General features: G+C 38.1%; 1 protein-coding gene across 1 annotated transcript in view; it reads left to right on the top strand.

Annotated features, from left to right (window-relative positions):
* Positions 1 to 22,599, top strand: part of MYO3B (myosin IIIB) — a 183,510-nt gene that overhangs the window by 141,430 nt on the left and 19,481 nt on the right. The window contains exons 32-33 of the mRNA XM_071747394.1: positions 3,549 to 3,612; positions 4,495 to 4,633. Of these exons, the coding sequence (XP_071603495.1) occupies positions 3,549 to 3,612; positions 4,495 to 4,633 (203 nt within the window). The remainder of the gene's footprint in view (positions 1 to 3,548; positions 3,613 to 4,494; positions 4,634 to 22,599) is intronic.

The raw sequence follows: 22,599 nt of genomic DNA, 5'->3' as shown, positions 1-22,599 counted from the left end.
TTTGTTCTATTCAGGAATACATTGTTTCTGCAAAATGAGCTGTAGTCTTCCTCGGAGTGTTTCTGACATATTCCAAACCATTTAAAAGACAAAATTCCAAATTCCATGACTTACACAAGTGGCCAGAATAGCTCCAAAACTTGCTATTTTTCTCCAGCATAAATTAGTCTGTGCTACTAGTTTTATGCTGGTATGGTCTGACTGCTTTCAAAGCTAAGGCTAGTGTGGCAATACACTATACAGATGTGCAGACAGACCTGAAGAGTTGATGTTGCTCTTTCTGTCAATCCTTCTTGGTAACTGAGTGATTAGTAGACAGTCCATATGTGAAGAATGGGGCATATAATACCTCAGTAGCTGAGCATTCATCAGCAAATGATCATATTGACTGACTGAAAACAGGCATATGAAGGTGCATCTCTTGCATCCTTCCCATCTCTCTGATGCAAATTCTTCTTTCCTGCACATGTGGAAAAGAAACATTTTTGGAAACCATAGGACAAGCATTTTCTTCAAAGATACCTGAAATTATCCTGTACCTCAAAATCATCCTCAGATGGCACATTTGAAATGTTAGCTTTCCCTACTGGCTTATGTGAACTAACTGCTGCTGAGGTGCCCTCCTGTTGCTTTTGCATCTTTCATGTTGCATCCTAGCAAGATTTTCAGAATAGCTGAGGCACTGATTTCAAGGTTCTCAGCATCTACAGTTTGTGCCGTATTTTCAGAACTGTTCCCTGCCTGTTTAATATTGTGGTGTGTTGACCTGGCTGACAACCAGGTGCTCAGCAAGCCACTTTGTCACTCCCCTTTTTCAACAGGACAGTGGGAAAAAAATATTGAAAAGCTTGTGAGTAAAAGCTAGTAACCATGAAGCACATACTTATATCAGCAGCAGTATATTCCATGGAGGGATAGCACACCTTGCATTAAATACAACTCAACTTCAAATTAATTGTACTGGTTGCACTATATCTACATCAGGTGCACATCATCACTGGGCTGCTGATGCATACTTGGGGTCTGATGGTTTCAGAATTTCCAGAGGCTGATTTTTGTTAGCTCTACAGAAGGAAGTTCACCTTCATATTTGAATCATTTAGACAATGTTCTAGCTCTGGCAAAACCATACTAAATTATAGGTATTTTTTTAATAGAATGTAGAGATTAATTCAAGCTGCAGATTTATATCCAGATCTAAACCACCCCAAAATCTGAATATGATGATGATTCAGTTCACTTTGGAATTGTAGGCCATTCACAACATGCTAATCCAACAGCAGATTTTTATTTTGACATCCACCACAATGATACTTGCAAATTATTCATAATTTTTAGCCCATATTTGGTTTATTTCCTGCAATATTGGATGCTGGAGGAATGAATCACATCAAGAAAGGCTTCAGTAATTTTATGGAAAAGTGGCAAGTTATCTAACTAATCCCACAGAATAAAGTTATCTAAATAATATATGCACAAGAGAAAGAGTAATAAAGAACTTTACAGGTAATATGGTACATGCAGAAATATGATGTCAGATGCAGTCCTAGGCATTATTTATTTGTTCCTAAACAAGGAGTGTGCCAGTACAATGTGAGAATGCATTTTTAAAATGGATCTCTCAACTTCCTCCAAGGAAAACACCAGTTTAAATTCAAACTACAGTTTAAGGCAGAAGTGTCAAAGAAAAGGGGGGCTTTAAATTCCCCAAACCTGACAAGCAGATGCAAGCTTTACTCACAAAACTGCAACATTACATAGAAATTGAATGTTTGTGAATGCTTCATCTTGTTTCCAAAGCCATCTCAGGCTCAGTTTGAAAGAACTGAAGTCAGTGGTCTTGAGCTGGGGTGACACATTCAGACACACTTGATTAACCTAAGACCCTAAACTCTGTTTATAATTAAGGCTTGGAATAGTAAGGCTTCAGTAGCCTCTGTGGATGTCACAAAATAAATGTAATATCTCATACATATAGAATCATAGAATCATCAAGGCTGGAAAAGACCTCTAAGATCATAAGTCCAACCATCCTCCCTGCAGCCCTTAATCACTAAACCATTCACTGTAGCACCTCTTCTACGTGTCTTTTGAACACCTCCAGGGATGGTACCTCCATGACCTCCCTGGGCAGCCTGTTCCAATGTTTAACCACTTTTTCTGTGAACAAGTCTTTTTCTGATATTCAATGTAGTATAAATGGATGGTGCGTAAATATGAATAGTAACATAAAGCTATCAGATTCAGTGCATAATAGTCTAAAATATTTCAAGTCCTAAAGTAGTGTTATTTTAATTTGAAGCATTTTGAAAGGTAGAAGTCACATGTAGCCTTTTTATTAAAATCAGGTATGTAGTTCTATTGCTATGTGAGCAATTTATAACTGATGAAGCTGGCTTAAAGATGGAAATTACATTTGAGATAACATAAGTCGCATTTTTTAATCAGTAAATCAGTTTTTGTTCCTTATATCCCCCTAGAACTGTGACTGAAAGAGCTGAAATGTCTTCATTTGTAGTGTAAAACTGAAAGAACTACTTAGTATCTTGAGAAGCTTTTACACATCTATGAAAAAAATCGTGACACATATGTCTGAACGACAATCTATGATTGTAGCTTAGATTTCAGATATTTTTGTCTATAAGTAGAAATACAACTACCATTTCTTGAATTTTGAGAAAGATTGTGAAGGGGTTGGTGACTAGTGATGCAGTGGCTGAGGCCTGTTTTGACAGTCAGAAAGTTGCTTTTAATCCCAGGTTTAAGACCCTAAGCATGTCAGATAATCTCTGTGAACTTCAGTTTTTTATCCATCAAATGAAACTGGTAGCATTTTTTTTGTTTGTTTGTTTTATGTAACTAAAGATTCTGGAGCAGAATTTCTGTCTGGGTGGGCTTTACTATTGAAGAGATTCTTTGATTTCAGAGGCCTGCCAGCAAGGATCAGGGCCTGCAGAAGGTTTTTATGTTTTTTTAATTAGCATTAATGAAAACAGGAATTGGTCTTTAGTATTGGTATGGTGACATAATGTGATGGTAAGGTAATAACAGATACACACCAAGAATGTAAGAACTGTTACTCCTGGGTCTGCTTAGCCTGAATGGCTTTAGGAGAAGAAAAAGGCATGTGTTTCAATTCTTCCTCATCTGTCAGGCTTTGAGTGTCTTAAGTTTGAATTCTATGTAAGCAGGTTTTCACAGTCCTGGAAAAACAGTTTTGTGCAAATCTTGTAAAATTAATTTTAATACATTGCTTTAATTTCACAGAATTCTCATAAATTCATTTTACAGATATGCATGTATCCACAACTTTTTAATGACAAATTCATTGCTTGTAGCCTGTTACTGTGTTTAATAGCATGCATTTCCTTATAAGAGGAAACGGGACTGATCTGTGTTTTCTCTGAATTGATTGTATGTGCATATTTAGAACTTGGGGGAGGGGGAGAAGGAAAAATCAACAAAGAGTGCATATGCCAGTAAACCTTTTTTTGCCATGAAGAAATTACAATATTTAAACTACTTGTTTTATTTTTCTTTGCTTTTAGGCAAAAAACCAGTAGCCAGTGTTCTCTTGTGGTGCCCGATTTTCTTGACAAACACATGGAAAAGGTACTAGTAAGTTTATATTCTAAAATAACATCACATAATACCTTCGAATTCCTGAGTCCACAGTTCTGCAGTGTGTTCATGGCTGCTTGGCGTAGCCATCTGAACATGAAACCGTTAGTGATGTTTTGAAGTCTTTGAGACAAAAGCCTGCTTGCTAAGAACTTTAGTTCTGTAGAAAGACAGGGAGGTACAGTGAATAAGAGAATCAAAAGGCTGGAAATTTGCTGCTGAGAATAAATGCTAGCTGCTCCCTGAGGTGATTTGTCTGTGCACTTCACTTTCTACAGATGTTAGAGCCTCTTTTTTAGTAAGGACCTGAGGTTCTTTGGTAGCACTTTGATATCCTGCTCGAATTCAATATGTGAAATGGAGGAGTCGCTCTGTGACTTGGAGCACAGCATAGTCTTTGAAGTCTGATCCAATTTTTGCTGCTTACCATTTGATGTTGAAAGGATGAAATGAAGAAAATGTACAGTTTTTGCCAGTAACTCTGCTGAGCATATGTAAGATTAAAAAAACAAAATCCCTTGGATGATGTACTTAGAAATGTTAAGCAGATTAATACCTTCCTATAGCTTTTTTCTAAAGATACAAATTAACTATGAGAGGAAATCGGCATACAGTGCATGCTATAATTTAACCACATGAGGAAAGGGGATAAATAAGTTAAATGGAAAAAGTAAACAAATATTTGTGACATGGGTGCTAAGTCGGTGTTGTCGAAAGCCACAAGAATCTTGTATAACTTAAATCTAGCATTCGACACTTCGCAGTCATATAATAATAAGAGGTTGCTTTCTGTGAGATCACAACTATAAGTTATTGTGGTAGAGGGGAATCAAAATACTTCATGTGTGCCTAAACCAGAATTCTTTATTCCAGAAGGATTTGGATGAAATTTCTGCTTCTCTGTTTATTCTGAAACAGTCGCTCGAAATGAATGATTCACAATCAATTAGCCAATCCCAATCAGTTGCAGACCATCCGTTGTCAAATCCCTTGAGATCCCACAAAAAAGGAGGTAAGAAGAAATATGGTAAAGTAAAAGAGACGTGTCTTCTCCTATTTATAAATTACAGGTTGTCAGCATGTAACTTGGTTTATATATTAATGAGGTCTTTTAACAATCCCTTGGAAGGCAGGAAACATAAAGGAGGTAACTTCTGCACATTTTCAACCTGGAAATACAAAAAAGCTCTTAATTAACCTCAACACAGAGGCAGAAGCAAAAAGATATTTAAAATAAAGTTTCTACTACAAACATGGCTAATAATCCAAATACTGTTTTAGTAAAATCAAGCTAACTTTCATGAGCTTCAGCTTTCCTTTGCCTTCTAGCCTCAGAAGTAGAAAACAGTAGTAACATCTCTTATGTTTGGCAGAATGAAAGGCAACTTTTTTGTTCACATGCACAAAGATTCAGTCAGCAATGCAGGAAGGTCTGTAATAATTCTGCAATCTATGCAATATGTTCTTTGTTTTATTTTCTGATACATTATTTTTGCCATGGTCAGTATCAGTTTAAAAACTTGAAGTAAAACATTATGATGCTTATTGAGTTTTAACTGGTTTACCTTTGAATATTCCAGGAAATCATTAGCTAGCAGAATACTGATTTTTATTGTAGTCATTGTATTCCTGCAAATCCATGAATAGAGACTTTAGGACTGGATAATAGAACGCCTCCCACAGTTTAAGATGAAACAGGTTGGTAATGTGATATGTATAACTAGAGCCAAAATATAAAATTGATTTCCAGATTGTAGCTGAAAATCAGTTGTTTATGATTTTGTGTCACACATCAACATTTCTATTTATATATTTAAAGGGACACCTTTTATTTATATGTACTTATCTGAATACTTGAGCCCTAATCCTACAATGTACATGTTTAAACTTTACAGAGGTCAGTTAAAAAAAAAATTACAGTGTGAAGGTAAGAAGACAGGTATTTATAGAGAGACCTGTCTGTTACAGGAAATAATGCAAATTCAATGTATTTATTCTTGTACACAGGCATAACGTGTTTTCCGTGCTAAAACCAATGTAGAATGTAAACACAGCAGGCTGAGAAATCTGTTATTCTCTCTGCATGCATCTCTGTCCACGTGTGTTTTGAATCCATGATGTGGAACTGCAAGGGATGTGTGCATTACTATCTTAAATTATTACATGTTAAAATATAAACCTGTCAAAGAGCAGTGTCTTCAATTGCAGCAAATCCTCTTGAGAGTCAGGGCTCTGTCATCCTTCCTATCACTGGGTACTGCATGGTACCCTGTAACCAGTCTCCTGGAAATCAGAGGCATTGTGTCTGAGTTAAAACAGAGAGAGAGAAACTGGCTGAATTACACCCTTAGCAAGCATGTGATTCGGAGCCATTAGCCAGTAATTTAGAGACTTTAAAAAAACTGGAAGTGATTGAAGAATAGAATTTAAAGGATAAATGCAACATCGATCTGGACTATTTAAGAAACATGTCAATGAATAAGCATGCAAATATAGAAATAAGGACTTTCCTAGTTAAGCATGAAGATACTTAGGTGATCATGTAGGTCACACTTCAGTTTGTAACTGTTAAGGGGGTGAACCTGCTGAGGAATAATAATTTCTTTGGATGCTTTTAAAAGCACAGCTTGCATTCACAAATTCAGACGGTTTCACACACAGCTCAATCTGTATTCAATCTTACTGTGTGAAGTATACTTTTAAGAAGACAATATTGTTAGACCTGTTGTGAAAACCAAGTGAAATAGCAATGTTTAGCAATATAGCAAATATTTTTTGAAATATGAACACATATAAATATATATACGTGTTTTATAATGTAGGGCTCCAAAAGCTTTTATTCACAAAGAAAATACCACGAGGTGGTCCAAACAATGTGAAAACCTTTATTTTTCATAGTGAAGCATTATTCTGCAATATTATAGGTTGATTCTGAGTTCTCTTGAAGCTATGTTACAGGCAGAGGTAGTCCTTCAGCCTGGGGATAGCACTGTGGACCTGGAACCCAGAGACCAACAGGGAAGTTGGCACAGACAAGTTTCTGCACTGGTCCATGACCCAGTTATGAGTCAGTGTGGGTATCTGCTGAAGGAAGTAGTCTGTGTCTGGAGCTAAGCACAAAAGGAACAATAGGCTGCTTATTTGTCTTAAAGTCTCAGTAGGTGAGGCTCTAGTGCAGCTAATGGGGAACAAAACACAAAAGGGAAGAAGTGGTTGATGTGAGTTGATATATTTGTGTATCAGTCAAAAGGACTGGTTGGTCACTTAGATCCTGTTGTCCAGCTGTCTGATAGCACGTGCTGCCTGCTCTCAGTAGTAGACTGGCAGAGGGAAAATAGATCAGAAAATTTCCACAAAGATCCTACAACAGCTGTAGCTAATGCAGAAATAAAGCCCTCTTTTTCACTTCAAAGGCCTTTACACTGGGTTGTAGAAAGTTGGTCGTTGTTTTGCACATAAAGTGTAAGTAAAATAGCAGGATCATGGGACAGTCTGAATGTTACAGGAAAAACTGAAAAGGCCAAGTTAGTGTTACAGAGTAGTAGTGTTACATCTGATTGTACTGAAGATGCAGTAGCCATGTGGAAAGCCAATGGGATCTCACAGTATTTTTCTACTACATGCCACTTATCATAGTAGAGGAATTACTATTAGCTGTGTTCCACTCAAAGTCTTGGGCAGAGGAGTTGCTGATATGAATTCATATCATCAGGAGTTGTATATGAATTCCCATGGAAAGGGCTCTGCTGCAGTAGTTTTCTAGGGCTTTTGAGGCAAAATCTCACTGGGCATATACAAGAGAAAAACTAGCTTCAAAACTAGCTTCTTTCCCTTTTTCCTTTGAAAGACTGAGTATCACCAGATTACTGATCTCTTCACAACTGGGATGAATGCTGACCTTTGAGCTTAGGAAACAGAAATCATGTTTCCAAATAATTTGCCTTACAAATGTGTAAGTAGAAGTCATAGGAAGGAGAAGATGTCTTCAGGATGTCTCTTGAGAGAATAAGCTGAAAATAAAGCTACATCTCCATGCAATCATTTTTGCTTCTATCATTACAAGAAATGATAATTACCTTGCCAGAGTTGTGAGGCTGTATATTTATGAAGATAGATTTTGCTGGTGTAAGTAAACCTGTCTCTGCATTGCACATGGTGGGACCCAACCCCAGGGGGGACCATCACCTGCCTGTCCTAAGGAAAGCCTGAGTTTCTGCTGCCTGGGTTTGTGCTGATGGGAGCCTGTTAGCTTCACTAACCATTAGGGTGACAAATGCAGTAACTTAGTTTCAGTATTTCAGTTCTTCAGTATGGTTCCAATGTGGATTCAGAAAACCTGAACTTCCCTCATCCTAATGGAAGGTTTTCAGTTGAAACTGGTACTGCTGGTTCTTGTATTCTGAGCTGGTTCACCCATGGACACTTTCTGTTAAACATTCTGTTACACTTTGATGGTACAATTTGCAGACTGCATTTTGCCAGACCAACAAATCTGAAAAGAAATGGAGCTGTTTTTAAGTTTTTCTTTACTCAGCTTAGCTTCTTAATTGTTTTTTCCCCTCCAACAGACAAAGACACAAACAGTGACAAGTGATAAATACAAGCTTTGATTTGTTAAACACATGTTAGCTCTATGTTTAGCCTTAGGCAGTGAATTGCATTATAGGCTGGTTTACTACTGCATTGGTTATTGTGATTGTTTCCAATGCAAGAAGATTTGACCTGCAGCCATGACTGATTAGTATCAACAGTGGAAGATAAAATAAGATGGAAATAAACTGCACTGATAAACTGCAATAAAGTTCTCCAGAGATGGCTTAGTACATGTTCTATATATCACAAGCTGAAATTCTGTTCATAATGGCTGCATTACAATAAAAAGAGACTGCTTATCTCTCTCATGGGAAATCCAGAAAAATAATAGTAAGAAATATGAGGAATTTAATAAAGTCTAATGATACAGACATACAGGGGTTCAGTTTCTGCTCTTAAAATGTAATGTCTACCACTGATCCAAGCTGCAGTTTGCCCACTCTTTCTGTCTTCATTTTCTGTCTATGACATACAGGTCTGTCTGAGTACTTTTTTTTAGCATTTCTTGCTTTGTAGTTAATCTTTGTAGTACTGCATCTACTGGTGCTCTGACCCAACAGCGTATCTCAGATGACTGATCTACTCAGGCAACTGATGTGGTTCTTAAACAATTGCTCTTCTGTTTCTAAAAAACCCACACCATTTATCTAAGTAAACTTACTTTGAATTAGTACAGTAGGTATAGAGCTTTGTGGGTGCACACAAAGTTCTCTCATAACAAATGACTATAGTAAATGTTTTCATAAATTCTATTTTGTGTTTTGCAAACAAAGAGGCAATTCAGATTTTTTTTAACTTTTCACCACTATCAGAAAAAATTAGGTAGTATCTTTATTTCAGGTTATTTTGTAAGAAAAAAGCTGAGAGTCAGCTTTAATAGAGCTATGATTTTATTGGCTAGTTGTATGTTACCAAATAATTTCTTGTTCTTTGCTGCTGCTTAAAAGTGTGGATTCACTGTACAGAATTCCCAACAGGTAAGAAGTAATAGCTGTATTTCAGGTCTTTCTTCCTAGACCACACTGTATCTTTCCTTGAATAATTTGCATTTTTACAGTTCTTCACAGATATGAAAGGAAAACACAGTGGTAAAAGCAGTAACATAATTAATGTGATGTGACAGAATGGTACATGAGGTGTGGGGCAGCTCAGAAAACACCATAGCAAATTCCTTTCTGAAAAAAATTGTATGTAAGAATCTTATGTACTTTGCATGTATTCAAATTTTATTCTGTATTGTAGTTCCCTAATTATTCCAATGGCTTGTGATTGACTGCCAAGCATCATATACAGCATAAAAGAACCCCAGACCATGATAAATAATTTGCCTTGCTGATCGGTCTAAATGGAAAAAAAATACTCTCTCCGACACATAAAAGATAGATATTCAGGACAAAATACTTACAACCACGTATGTAGGGATCTAGAGACTAGAAGTTACTCATAGATACAGTTTCATAAATAGGTATTCTGTTCAGTAAATAATGAACTTGCTGTGAAGTATCTGGTTGGAAAGAAATTGTCTTACATCAGTTATTCATTAGCTCTGTTCATGACTGATTGTATTCTTTGGCTCTCCATCATTCCTTCTCTCTACTCACTGGAAATATTTTACGTATCAGTTCTCTTACAGATAACCTCAGCTGATTATAATGGTCAAGTTGAATACAGTAATAGCAAATAAAGCTTGTAGCAGTAATTACTGCTTTGCACAGCTCATTTCTGTCCCCAGGCAAGGAAAACCTTTCTTGAGCATCTTCTTTATATATGGAGAGAATAATTGGGAGCCAGTTGTGCTTATGAATTGGCTGACTTTGGTGGTACATCAGAAAAATAATGCTACTCTGCCACATTCCCTTCATATAACACCTTCCCCCCAATACAAGGAAAGAATACCAGAATCACAGCAAGTTTGCTGTTGGTCCCAAGGCTATTGCTGCCATAGAGAGGAGAAGCTGGCTTCCCATGTGTGCTCAGGCAGGCAACAAGTGTGTCTTAGCTCTAACACAATGTATATGAAAAAGCACTGTTATGAATTCTATCTTATTGGAAGACAATAAACTTGTCTTTGCCTTTAAGGTTTGTCCTGCCTTGTACAAATCAGTGTTTTAGGCAGAAGCACAAGCAATGAGCAGTGGGAGAAGGCAGGAAACACAGCTATGTGCTTATAAAGTATCACCTCTTGTTTGCCTTGCTGGTCTGCCCTAGCAGCCAGGCTGAGCCTAGTGGGGAGAACGCCAGGATAGCTAACGAGCTGAACAGCAGCAGGAGTATCCCTGGAAGACTCAGTCATATTTAACATGTCTTTCCTCTGCCTGGTTCTCTTACATTTTGTAAGAAATCAAATACAGAGAACATGTGTGACTGCCTGGTATTTTGGCTGGAGAGCTATACCATTTCCTTACCTTCAGCTGCAGCTGGTTGTTAGCTCTATATTCTAGGAAGTTCAACTTTGTTTCTTTGTGGTTTTGTGAGTGTAGTGCTATTCCTTGGACTCCCTCTCACCAGTGTGCTTATGTTTGTCTCATGCACGCGCACAAAAGTCACATTCAGAATAAGGAAAAAAAAACCAACATTGTTCCAGCCTCTTTTTGTAGTCCTGGGCTTAGTAAACACCAAATATGTCCTCCAGCAAAGTGGTGCAGTTGTTTTTTCCACATTCCTTTAAATGTTGTTCTTTACTGCATATCCTTAGTTACGATAAAGAGCATGACTATCAAATGAATAACATTAAGCTTGTTTGCAAAAAAAAAAAAAAAAAAAAAAAAAGTTTGCTGCAGCTCTGCAAAGACACTGTGAGCTAATTTTAGTAGCAGCAGAAATAGCTGTAGTTTTAAAATCTAAAAACAACTAGCAGCTGTAGGTAAAAATAGGTAAAAGAGATATTTGTGTAACAAAAGTCTTTGAGCTATTGATTTGTTTTCAGAGACAGGTGAATATATATGAAGTTCAGATTTGCATCAACTGATGTCCCAAAAGGACACAGGTGTCCAGTTTGGGCTCACCCCTCATGTTTTGCTCATCAGACTTATGAAGTGTTATCAATTTCTTTCATCTGTTGTTGTCATTGTGCTCCCAATTAATTTTTCTTTCATAAGAGACTGATAAACTGAAAGTAGTTGTGCTCTTAATCTCCTCATAAGGGTCTACCCTTGTGTATTCAGAACAGCTCTTAGGTTGAGTCTAAGTATGTATCAGCTTTCTATTGGCTGTACCATGGTTCATGCTTTGTGCCTTTTGGTCGTTGATTTAGGCCCCAGGATCGGTAAATCCTCAGCTTCATATCCAAAGGGGCTTGACTGCTTTCAAAAAATGAAATTTTACACGAGTAGATTAGATATTTTCATTCACAAACTGTATCCTATTTTAAAACTTTCCCAGGGAATAACACAGGCATCACAGAGAGCCATCAGCAGGGACATTTGAAGGCATTGCAAAGGATGCAAGATTTTTGTTACCACATTTCATCATCATAAGCAACTTGCAGCCTTAAACTTTTTAGTTCAAAGATTGTCTGCATGGTAGCACCACATAGCACAAGCTAATAATGACATGCACTGAAGAGAATCACTGTTAATTCACAAAAGTTCTACCTCTCAGCCACCAAGTGAACATGCACAGTCAGAAAAACAGTAGCTGTCTGTTCTGGAAACAAGTTCTGGAACTTGTTTCAGAACTTAGTGGTTTGTGGTGTGACTTGCAAGGATGGTTAGTTGACTACTTCAGCTTACTTCTAACTTGTTTCCAAAAAGAAAGAGAAAAAAAAAAAAAAGCATGTGAGGGAAAAAAAGGAAAAGAAGAACCAACCTAACCATTTCTTGGAGAAGGGATTGCATCAGTAGGGTAGAGGATGCTGTGCATGATGGATTAAACCATTCAGAGCTTCACGTATAGGGAAGAAGAGGCAGAGACATGGACAGATGACAGTAAAAAAACAAGCCAAAAGTGAAGAAAGAATATGCCATCAAAGAAGAAAATCCATGCAAAGAAGCAGGATCAAAATAGGAGAAAAAAGTAGATGAAATGAAAAACTGATGGGGAGGAAAAAAAAAAAAAGATTCAATAATGACAGAACATTTTATAGCCTTAGCAGTGAAATACACTGCTGCTTTCTGGAGCATTGATTGTCTCATATCTAGTTACTGAAGTTTCTGAAGTTTCTCAGGGAGAAGTTTAATTCTAGCATTAGAGCACTTGAAAGGAGTACATCACTTTGCTGTAGGAGAGATATGCTTCTTGTTCTGTTTTGAAAGGCTAAATCTTTTTGAAGGGTAAGTAATCCTTACTGAACTAATTCCTTTGCAGTAGAGCCCATATCTATCCATTGTTTCCAACATTTGACATCATTATTTGCAACATTGCTTTTCACTATTTTTAGCAAATGTGTGTCTCTGAAAAGACCAAAATTGGTCCAAAATATTTGAAGATAAAGAACAGGCAACATTCCAGAAGTTGACTGAAGAAATTGTGATTATGCCCACTGAACTTCTGGTGCTTCCAGTCTTACATTCTGTACTTTACTGCCCTGTCCAGTTCAGCCATACAACTGTAATTCCCTCTACCTTTCAGATGTTACATTTGTGAAATTGTTGATGATCTCAACAGGGGCTAAATAAATTATTCCTAAACTACTAATTCACGCTAAGTTAAACAGTGCCAAAATTTAATTGCGGATATATGAGGGTATAAACTGAAAAGTTTGATGAGTCAGGGTTAGCTTTTAGGCAGTTCTTGCCTTTGCAGAAAGGATTGAAATATTTCTCAGTTTTATTTGTTAAGGTTAGTTTTTGTTGCTCTGTTTGCATCCAGCTCCTTATTCAATGTTGGACCTAAGCAAGAGCTTACATTTTTTAAATTTAGGGATGTTTAGCATCAGGCCTGAATTCATTAACCTATGAATTCTTTCTGCATCTTATCTACCTTTCCAAATACACTGGAATTTTGGCAAGAGTTCTAACTCAAGTTCATGCTCTTCTAGAGCTTCTTGTGGTGGCTAGTTATCTCTTCTTGAAATTCTATGGCTATGTAGGACCATCTGAACCAGAACAAGATGTGATTCTTTAAAAAGAACAGCTTTCAGATGAATTGACAGCTATTTCTGAGAATCAGGGCCAGATTTATTTTTTTAGTTGGCAGACAATTTAAGGTCAGCCTTCATCAGCACATTATCTAGATCTTTTATCCTTTGCTGCTGAATGAGAAATGAGACTAGAAAACTAGTCTCTGGTTAGATCCTGTAGCTAGTGAAGAAACAACACAAGAAGACTTTGTAAGAAACCGTATTTTCATGTTCTTGCTTATGCTCTGTTAAGAAATGAAATAATGAAATGAAATGAAATGAAATGAAATGAAATGAAATGAAATGAAGTGGGAAGTGACATGCATGCTCCCTCAATACTGTCAAATAAATTATCTAGGTAAGAATTCTCAGCAATAAAAACATCACTGTCTGCCTTTGGATTTACAATTCCATTTAGTGTAGTCAGTAAAACCCAAACTCAACAGAGAATGATAAAACTGAGCCAAAGAAAGCTGAGGGGTTCTCTAACATAGAAATAATGAATTTTTACTGAAAGGTAAAGATATGTAAATTTGAATGTACTGAAGGAACATTAGTGCCAGCAAAGTATTAAACAAACATTACAGGATGCATTTTCAATAGAACTTTGGGTCAGTTTAATAAGAGTTTCCAAAAGTAATTTTTGGGTGGAGAAATAGAACTACAGTTTCAAAGGATTCAGTAAGTCCCCAAGTGACTGTCACTTCCTGGTGAGTGTTCAAATTTTTCCTTGGAAACCTGGATGCTAACTTTGATGCTCAAAAGGTAGCTGAGTTCCTCTGGAAATTATCTCATCAGGAAAGCTGAGTCTAACTGTAAAAGGGATTGTGTCTACCATTTCCTTTGCTAGATAACTAGAAGGTTGCAGGTACTGGGTTGGTTCAGGGCAAATGCTTCTCTTAACCTCTGAAAAGGTGTAGCAAAGGAAGATGTCCCCGTATCTGTAGAGGTTTCTCCACTTTAGCAACAATAACAGAAACTGTTATTGAGAAAAAGGAGAGGAGACAGGAGAAGAGAGAGGGTTTTATTCATGCAGACTGCAGCCTTTTATCTTGGTGGCTTTTGTTCAGGTTTGTGCTGCCCTGCCTTAGAATGATTCCTACTCTGGGACAAGTAGGAACAAAGACACAGAGCTGGCTCTGCGTGCAGCAAATGGGCCTTCTGTACTAGGGGTGTTCTCTGAAGAGGAACAGGGCCCCAGGGAAACTGTAAATCTGGCCAGTTATGATGAACTTGCTCATGCATCTTCATGCTACACCATGAATAAGCATGGCTGGTCTGTAAATCTAGCCCATTGTATCTGGATTACATTTGTTACACTAATGGTTGGGTTTTTGTCTGGCTTTATTCATACCAACATCAGAACAACAAATCAGAAACAAAAAACAAAACGTTTAAAAATATTGCTCCCACAGATTGAAGCCCCAAGTGTGTTTTATATAAACAATTTTAATTGTGGCTGGATTTTTGACCAGATTCTTTCCCCTGAAGGACCTTTTGAAACAAAAACAAACTGAGCAAAACAAGTTTTGGTGGGATGGGCCTGTGCCTGTTTTCATGTACGCTGGTGACATGGCTCAGAGCAGACAGGCAGCAGTGTGCTGGAATCTGGTGTACATTGTGTTCTGCATGTTCCCAGCTGATTTGCCAGGAGTGATCTAGAACTGAAACGAGGCCCCCTTTTTACTAGGACACAGGAATAGAAGTCATCATTAATCTAAAACAGTTCAGCTGTTTGAAGACAATAGACTTCATTAATTTGATATCCTGGTTGTGCCTTATTCCCATGTGAACGCGTGGCCTAAGTTGCGGAGTCAGAAGGGTGAGAGCTTTTCAAAATTCTACTTTCTCTTATAAAGCCCATGAAAGTACTGTATATTTGACCACGATACCCGCTGTCTGCTTCAGTGTGTGTGTATAATGGCATGGAGGAGATGGGGAAGTGGTTGGCTTCAGCCCTTGTCTGCTGAGAGAACTGACCGGCTGTGGGAGTCTGGGATAAATTCAGGCCCACTCAGCTGTTGAGTGTGACTCCACCATTACACAAAAACTGGAGAGTTTAGCTGGCACTTCAGCTAGCAAAGGGGCTTACAAAGCTGTTTCCAGTGGGATAGTCCGAGATGATCTTCATGTGAATGTGCCATGTGTCATGGGATTGCAGGGAAGGAAACAGGAGACTTCTACATCCTAGTGATGAAAAAAATGGAAGGAGAGGCAAAGTTGTGCCTGAACTAGCTACTTGGATTTATTTTGATGGTGTTGCTTTCATAAAATACTCTGATACAGTTTCTGTAGGTGCTGCATCATTGAAGAGAGTCTCCTACCTGAAGGAGAGGTGAAAGTGGAGTCCCACTGCAGAGTATTATGCTTAAGTTTCAGGGAGACTGGGTAAAAGTGATGTAGATTATTAATAGTATTGCTTGTCAGGCTCTTTATTTAGTCTCAAATTTGAAAGCTACTTCTTTGCTTCTAAACCTTCACATTTGCATCCCTTTGATATGAAATACTTGTGAACTAACTAGAGAACAGAGCTGTGAGTTCAGTAGCCAGGAGATCCTTGATTTATTAACGTAGTTTCACAGGCTTGCATGCAACATCTCCTTCTGCATATAATATATGCAGCAGTCAAAGACAGAGGTTGATGATGAAGGGACAAATTCTTCAGGATGTAGCACTGGTTATCTACACATCTTGTTTAAGTCCATAAGAGTCATTGCCTAAATAAAACCATTCAATGTGAAAAATGATGGACATGTGGATTCAAACTGACTGTTTAGAATCATAAGTTTATAGTACAATTTGAAAAGTAAATTGGGTTGAACAGCGTAGGCAACTTTCATGTCTGTGAACAGACTTTCCTATTTGATATGCTTTTAGATAATTTATATTATGTATATAGATTATCTGTGTTGTGAAACAGTGATGAGTAGTAATTGTGATGTTTTAAAATATAAAGTGTTTAAGCTGCAATAACTAAATGTCGCATTGTCCCCTACAGTGTCATTAAGACACTTAAAGGGGACATTTACATTTCTTCTAAGGTATTCTCTCCCCTATTTATTTTAGATGCAAAAAAAAAAAAAAAAAAAAAAAAAAAGGCTGCTTTAATTCAGCAGAGGTAGCTGTTCCCTTATTGGAGAAACTACCATGCACAGAACTGGCCAGATAGGATGTATCTACAGATGGAAGAATTTGAAAATGTAATTTTACTGCAGACATACACCAGCAGACCTCCTTGCTGGACAGGCTTCTCATCACAGTAAAGCATTTCTTAAAGCAGTTTGCCAGATGGAATGAATTATTATGGTCAAACTAATAGCAATATTTCTAGCTGAGGACTTTTATCAACCCAAATGATGGTAAGAAATAGAGGCATTTGTAGCATTTCCTGGTGTAGACTAGGCCTTAAACTGTTGTTCAGAGCAAGGGCCAAATTTCTGTTTCTTATGAAACATCACCTTCTTGGGAAGCAAGCTGTGGATGTTTTTCTTGGTATGCCCCCAGGGAAGTCATGGTCTATACATGACCATTGTACCATAGGATGAAAGAGCTCACAGACTCAGGTTCTCATTTGGCATGAGCTCTGCCAAACATCACCTCATGATAAATTTAAGGAGGAGTGCTCTTTTCTCTCAGGTGATCTTGGAATAATCACCAGTACTGTTGTTGTCCTGATGTCCTGTTGGTTCCCAGGCCAACCAAGTGCTTAAAATAAAATAAAATAAAATAAAATAAAATAAAATAAAATAAAATAAAATAAAATAAAATAAAATATGCTAGAAATACATCATACTGTCAGGCTGCTGGCCTGTACTCAGAGCTTAGTCAAGAGAGTGGGGAAGGTCCCACAGACTCAGAGGGATTTGGATAAGAAAAAAATAAAAATAAGGGGGACTAAATGGATCATCAATGCCCAGTTTTACTCAAAATGCCTTTTCAATAATGAGGAGCAATTTTACTTTATTTTTTTTAATCAGAACATTAGTTTTGTGTAGTATTTCTCAGAAATCCAGAGCTAAAAGGTAGGGAGTGAATACCCCATGGAGGTGCCACACAGGTGCTCTGGGGTGTGCAGTGTGGCTGCAGCTGTGCAGTACCCTTCCTCCACCTCCCAGTCAGAGCATGGCAGGAGTCAGCCCTGGTTTTCACAGCTCAGTTTTCTTAATTTTTTCTAAAAACTCCAAGCAGTAAAATGTAGGCAGAGAGATTTAACAGGCCTAGCCACAAATATGATATTATACCTCACAGGAGGATCAAATGTAAAATGATTTAACAGGCTTTTGTTTTGAGACTAACAAATTCATGAACCATCTTACTTCAATACTAAATCCAAATGCTTCCAATGTCATGAGAGACGCCTTACAGTGTGAACAGAGATCAGTCCCATGTATTCTCTTTGCCTGTGCTTTGTATTGATGAGTCCCATAAGCTTCTCTTCTCTGCTGAACCACAGTATTCAGATAAAATGAAACAAGCGTTCGTGCAAATATGTCAGTGAGTGGTGTCCCGTAGTGTTGAAAAAATAAGAGGTTAATTAAGATAACAATAGATTCTGTAAACTTGAAAACAAATCATTTTATTTTTAATGTCTAAGATTAAAGGTAAGTTCTTCAAGAACACGTAGTATTCTTCTAAGGCATTGCATCTGGAATTAGCTTGGCCTTGTGAAAACATTCTACTCCTTTCAGAAATTGACTAAGTTGATCCCTTTTAACTACATGTTCTGTAATGGTCTTTGGCTACTCTTAATGCCATTTATAGGTACAGCTGTATCTAAAGAACTGCAGTTTACTTGGTCATTATATAATTTGTCTAGATTGATACGTTTAATATCTGATTTTTCAAGATTTCCTCACAATTCTGGAATTATAGTAATGTAGATATTTTCCTGTTGCCCAAGGCAATAATAGATATGGTGTGCAAACACTGCTTTAAAGAGAGTGTCTGTCTGCTGATTTACATATTTTAAAAGTATTAAGATCAAAAGTAATGAGAATTTAATCCATATGGCATGTAGAAGATAAATAGGAATATTAATACTATATCAAATACTAATTAAAGGAAACACCAGGCCTATTTTTAAAATCTTGCATGCAGATGAAAAAGAAGTCATTGCTAAGTTAAGATCTGATTCTTAAAGAAATGAAGAATTAAAAGTTTTCAAACCACAGATTCTAACTGCGAGACTGGGTTCATATGCTAAGCCAAATTCTGGTTTCGTAGTGCTTTGCAGTATCACTGCAGTGTCCCTTTCTCCCTTTCTGAAACTGGGAAACCACCCACTTTACTTCTGGCATTATAGATGGGAATTCCCTTTCATTTTCATTTCCAAGAAGCTGATATACACATATAAGCAGACAAGCTTGAGACAGTGCTAGATCCTAAAAGAGGTTGATTAATGGTAACTCTAGTGGATTTTTGAGATCAGACACAGATTTCAACAGTGGGTGAAGAACATGTCCAGAACAGAGTGTAAGCTGCATCATTTGCTGTGGCAGGCTGCAAAAGACCTGAGAATAACAGAAAGAATGTTTTTTCTTCATTTGTGCCTTGAAGGGTAGGTATGCACCAAAGCTGTGACACACCTGAGTCTGCCACAGTGGGGAGGAAAGTCTGAAATATTGTGTCTTGCTCAGTTGTGTGCACTACTCAAACTATAATTCTCTCCTTTAGGTCTGTGGTTCTTCTGTGTTTCTATAGTAACTACAGCAAGTAGACATCACTGTACAGCAAATCTTGCCCTCCACATATTGAGAACACAGGCTCTGACCAGTGGACCATCTTTGAGCTTCAAGTGGTATTAATTCTACCACAGCAGACAGTAAAGCACTCTGAAGATGGAATAAACCTCCACTGTTGCTCCTTCATTCCCTTCTGCCAGATCAGAGTGGTCAGGACAAAGTTGTTCTGCCAGTGGACCAATGAATCACAGTTCCTCTGCAATCTTTCATTGACTTTTAAAGTGCTGTTCCATTGTAGAATGCAGCATGCATCAAACAGGTACCAGTTGCTCCACACATACATGGATGAAAGTTATCCAGAAGTTGCCCTCTCAATGTTACAGGAAAAATACAGTCACTAGAGAAAGAACATGAAGAAGAGTGCTATAAAATATTCCCAGCTGCATGTATGTAAAGCCAGTTTAGCCCATCAGCTAGATAATGGTGAAACTAGACCCATCTGCTGCTTGTCCTCTTCCAGGAAATAATAGGTAGATGCAGTAATTGTACACTGTGCCCTTCTTTACAGTCAGTCTGAGGATGATTTCACACTAATACCAGCCCAAATCCATCTAGAAGAAGCTAGATAAAAGCTTTGTCCTGGGTAAGTTGATTTTTTTTCTCCCCAATTGTCATTTTAAATGTCTGGCAAGAGTGTGCTGGCTTTGTGCATTTTGTGGGAAAGGGCCTCCCTGTGAAGGAAGGATGTGGTTATGCTCACCAAAGTTGTTTTGTGGACTGCTGAGTAGCTTCAGGGCCTTGTATTCCAGGCATGTTTGTTTCTGTTCCCTTTCCTGCAGAATATCCCAGGTAGTGTTGTTAATAGTTCTGTGTATTTTGTAAAAAAGCCTTTTAAATATTAAATAGAGTTTCATTTTCCATCTGGTAAATTAAAACATAGAAGTATTTCATCAGATCCTTCATATAGTCTTGAAGCAATTTTGAAATGTCAACAGAAAAAATCTATCTGCCTTGGAGCATTTTTTACATCAAACATTCCATGAAAATATTTTCCTCAGACTCTTTAAGTATTTCCAAATATTACATGAGAAGAGAGATGACTTTTCCAAGTATTGGTGATGGTCTAGTGCAGCATGTGTTGAGGTCACATATTTTTTCTAGATCAGAAAAGAAGTGTAAGCATTATAGTAGAGGAAGACTGGCAGGCATCGCTCTTATCACCAGCACAGGCTGACACATTGCTGATGCTGGTTCACATTCAGATAGAAGTGTCATAGACACCAGATAAACAGAGATAGTGTCTTTTGGTAAGCATTTTGACCCACAGAGGCAAGAATCAGAGACACAAATAGTTTGGGAGACAAATATACAGGAGTTACATATAATTCCTTCCCTCCCCATACCATTCCTTCATCAGCCCTGTCTTGGTTTAGCTTTTGAAATGGTTTCTAGTAGCAGTAGAAAAGCCTTCATTGACCTCTCAGGGGTGGAGGAGAGCAAGTGGTGGTGATTGGGAGAGGGATAATCCTGTTTTCTCCTTCAGGGCAGAATGATTTCCCAAAGAAGGAAGCCTTTTCATTGCTGTGGCTTATTGAGTATAGTATCTCTGTGGATATGTTTAGGACAAGGAGGAACAGTTATAAACTTGAACACAGGCAGTTCTGTATAAATATTATACATAATTTATAAATATTTTTCACTGGGGGGTGACAGAGCGCTGGAACAGGCTGCACAGGGAGGTTGTGGAGGCTCCTTCCCTGGAGACATTCAAAGCCCACCTGGATTCATTCCTGTGTGACCTGCTGTAGGTGACTCTGCTCTGACCTCTTTCGAGGTCCCTTCCAACTCTGAACTTTCTATGGTTCTATTGACTGTTGGCTCTGTACCTATCAGATAATAAAACACAACTTGAATCTGCATTAGGGGTAGCTTAGTGCCTTCTAGAAACTTACCAGGGAGAAGTTCACTCTGGGAGTTTATTGTGGTTCTGGGCCTAAATACTAGCTTTGCATCCTTCCTAGTCTTGCACTTTTTGTCTGAATAACCTTTGTCCCTGTCCTCCAGCTGGAGAAGCAAAATCAAGTGCTTCTTAATCTCTGCCTATGGGCTTAAAGGATCTCTGAGCTTGTAGTGGAGGAACTGGAGATGTGAAGCCCTCATTCTCATCATACCCATCTCCAAGTTTATGACAATTTTATAACTGTCTTCCAGGAGAAAAATTAAAAAGCATTCAGGTGGACTCTGCTTAGAGCTGAATCCAAATGAGTGGATCTGGACTGAGAAAATGCTCACCCTAGAGCACACCCTGCTTCCTTAGGATGGTCCCTGTCTTCCTTTACAGTTAGGGTTTCCAGTCTGGTTACAAGAAAAAGTCAATCTCCCAATACACTCTGTCTGAAGAGGCATCTCTGGGTAGTACTAATTCCTTCTGAAAGCCTGGGTTGTGTTTAGATCTCATGTTTAGAGACGTTTGTGCTAGGCTCCAGTACTAGCTGTAGAGCAGTGTCACTGGGACAGTTGTGTTGAGCTGAGTCAGCCAGGGTACCAAAGCAGAATCTCTGAGTCAGTTTGAATGAAACTCAAGAACAAAAACTCATTCAAATCAATGCTTTACACAACCATCTTGTCCATACTCAGCCAGATCTCTTTGCAGCACTCACTATCATTTTATCAGCTTTTTTTACACATTTTCTAAAGCCAGGACACTCAGTACGGGCACATCAGAATTTTCCCTTTGAAAAAACTAGCTTCCAGAAGTGTGTGACAATTAGCTGCTAGCCATGTGTGTGATATGAGTATTACTGACCATTTGTGGAAGTCAACATGTGCAAGCCATAGGGTGAGTCTTTTCTCAACTCTCTGAGCATAAATGGGTTTTTTAATGTCAAAGTTTTGAAGGCCCCCTGAGGTTCAGGTGCTGTCCTGCTATGTGCAGCAGTTATTGTAGATGGTGTCTGGTACTTGTCTGGTACTGGAAGGAGTGCTTCCCAGATGCTGCATGCTGCCAGTTTCCAGACTGCCAGCTCAAAGGAGCATCCTGAAACTTCTTCAGGTTACGAAGCAGAGAAGCTGCTTCATGATCATGACTTCTGTCTGTGTATGGAGGGCAGATTTTATTCCTTACTTCAGTCCTCTCCAGCAAATCCCAGTTACTTGGAATTGCTTCAGGAGAAGGGTGAATGTTACCCTGAAGGAATTAGGAAGCATTATAGATTCAACATATGGGACCATATGTGATTGTATTGCTTCCAAATGTTTCTTTTTGAGCTTTTTCCTTCCATTGTGGACAGCTTATTTTGCCACACATTGTCTAGAGAAGAAGGGAGTAAGTTTCATAGTCCCATTTCTTTCATTAAGCCACTATTAAAGCTATATCAGTTTTGTAACACTGTTTGTCAATATTGTTTCATACTTGGTTTCAAACATGCACTCTCTAAGTGTGGTTTGAGGGAAGTGCTTTGAATATGTTATTCAGGCACTGTCAGAGTCAATGGCAGAAATACAGAATACAAGCAAACATGGTCCTAAGCCATCCTTAGCCCAAAATACTCCCCTTAGAAGGCATCAATCAAACAATCAAGCAGAGTGTTTTGTGTGAGCCTTAATAGGGGGAAAACATCACTGATGTTTGAATGTGAGTCTTAA

Source organism: Heliangelus exortis, chromosome 6, assembly GCF_036169615.1.
Source record: "Heliangelus exortis chromosome 6, bHelExo1.hap1, whole genome shotgun sequence".
NCBI classification, from domain to species: domain Eukaryota; kingdom Metazoa; phylum Chordata; class Aves; order Apodiformes; family Trochilidae; genus Heliangelus; species Heliangelus exortis.
This window is presented reverse-complemented; position numbering and strand designations above follow the sequence as displayed.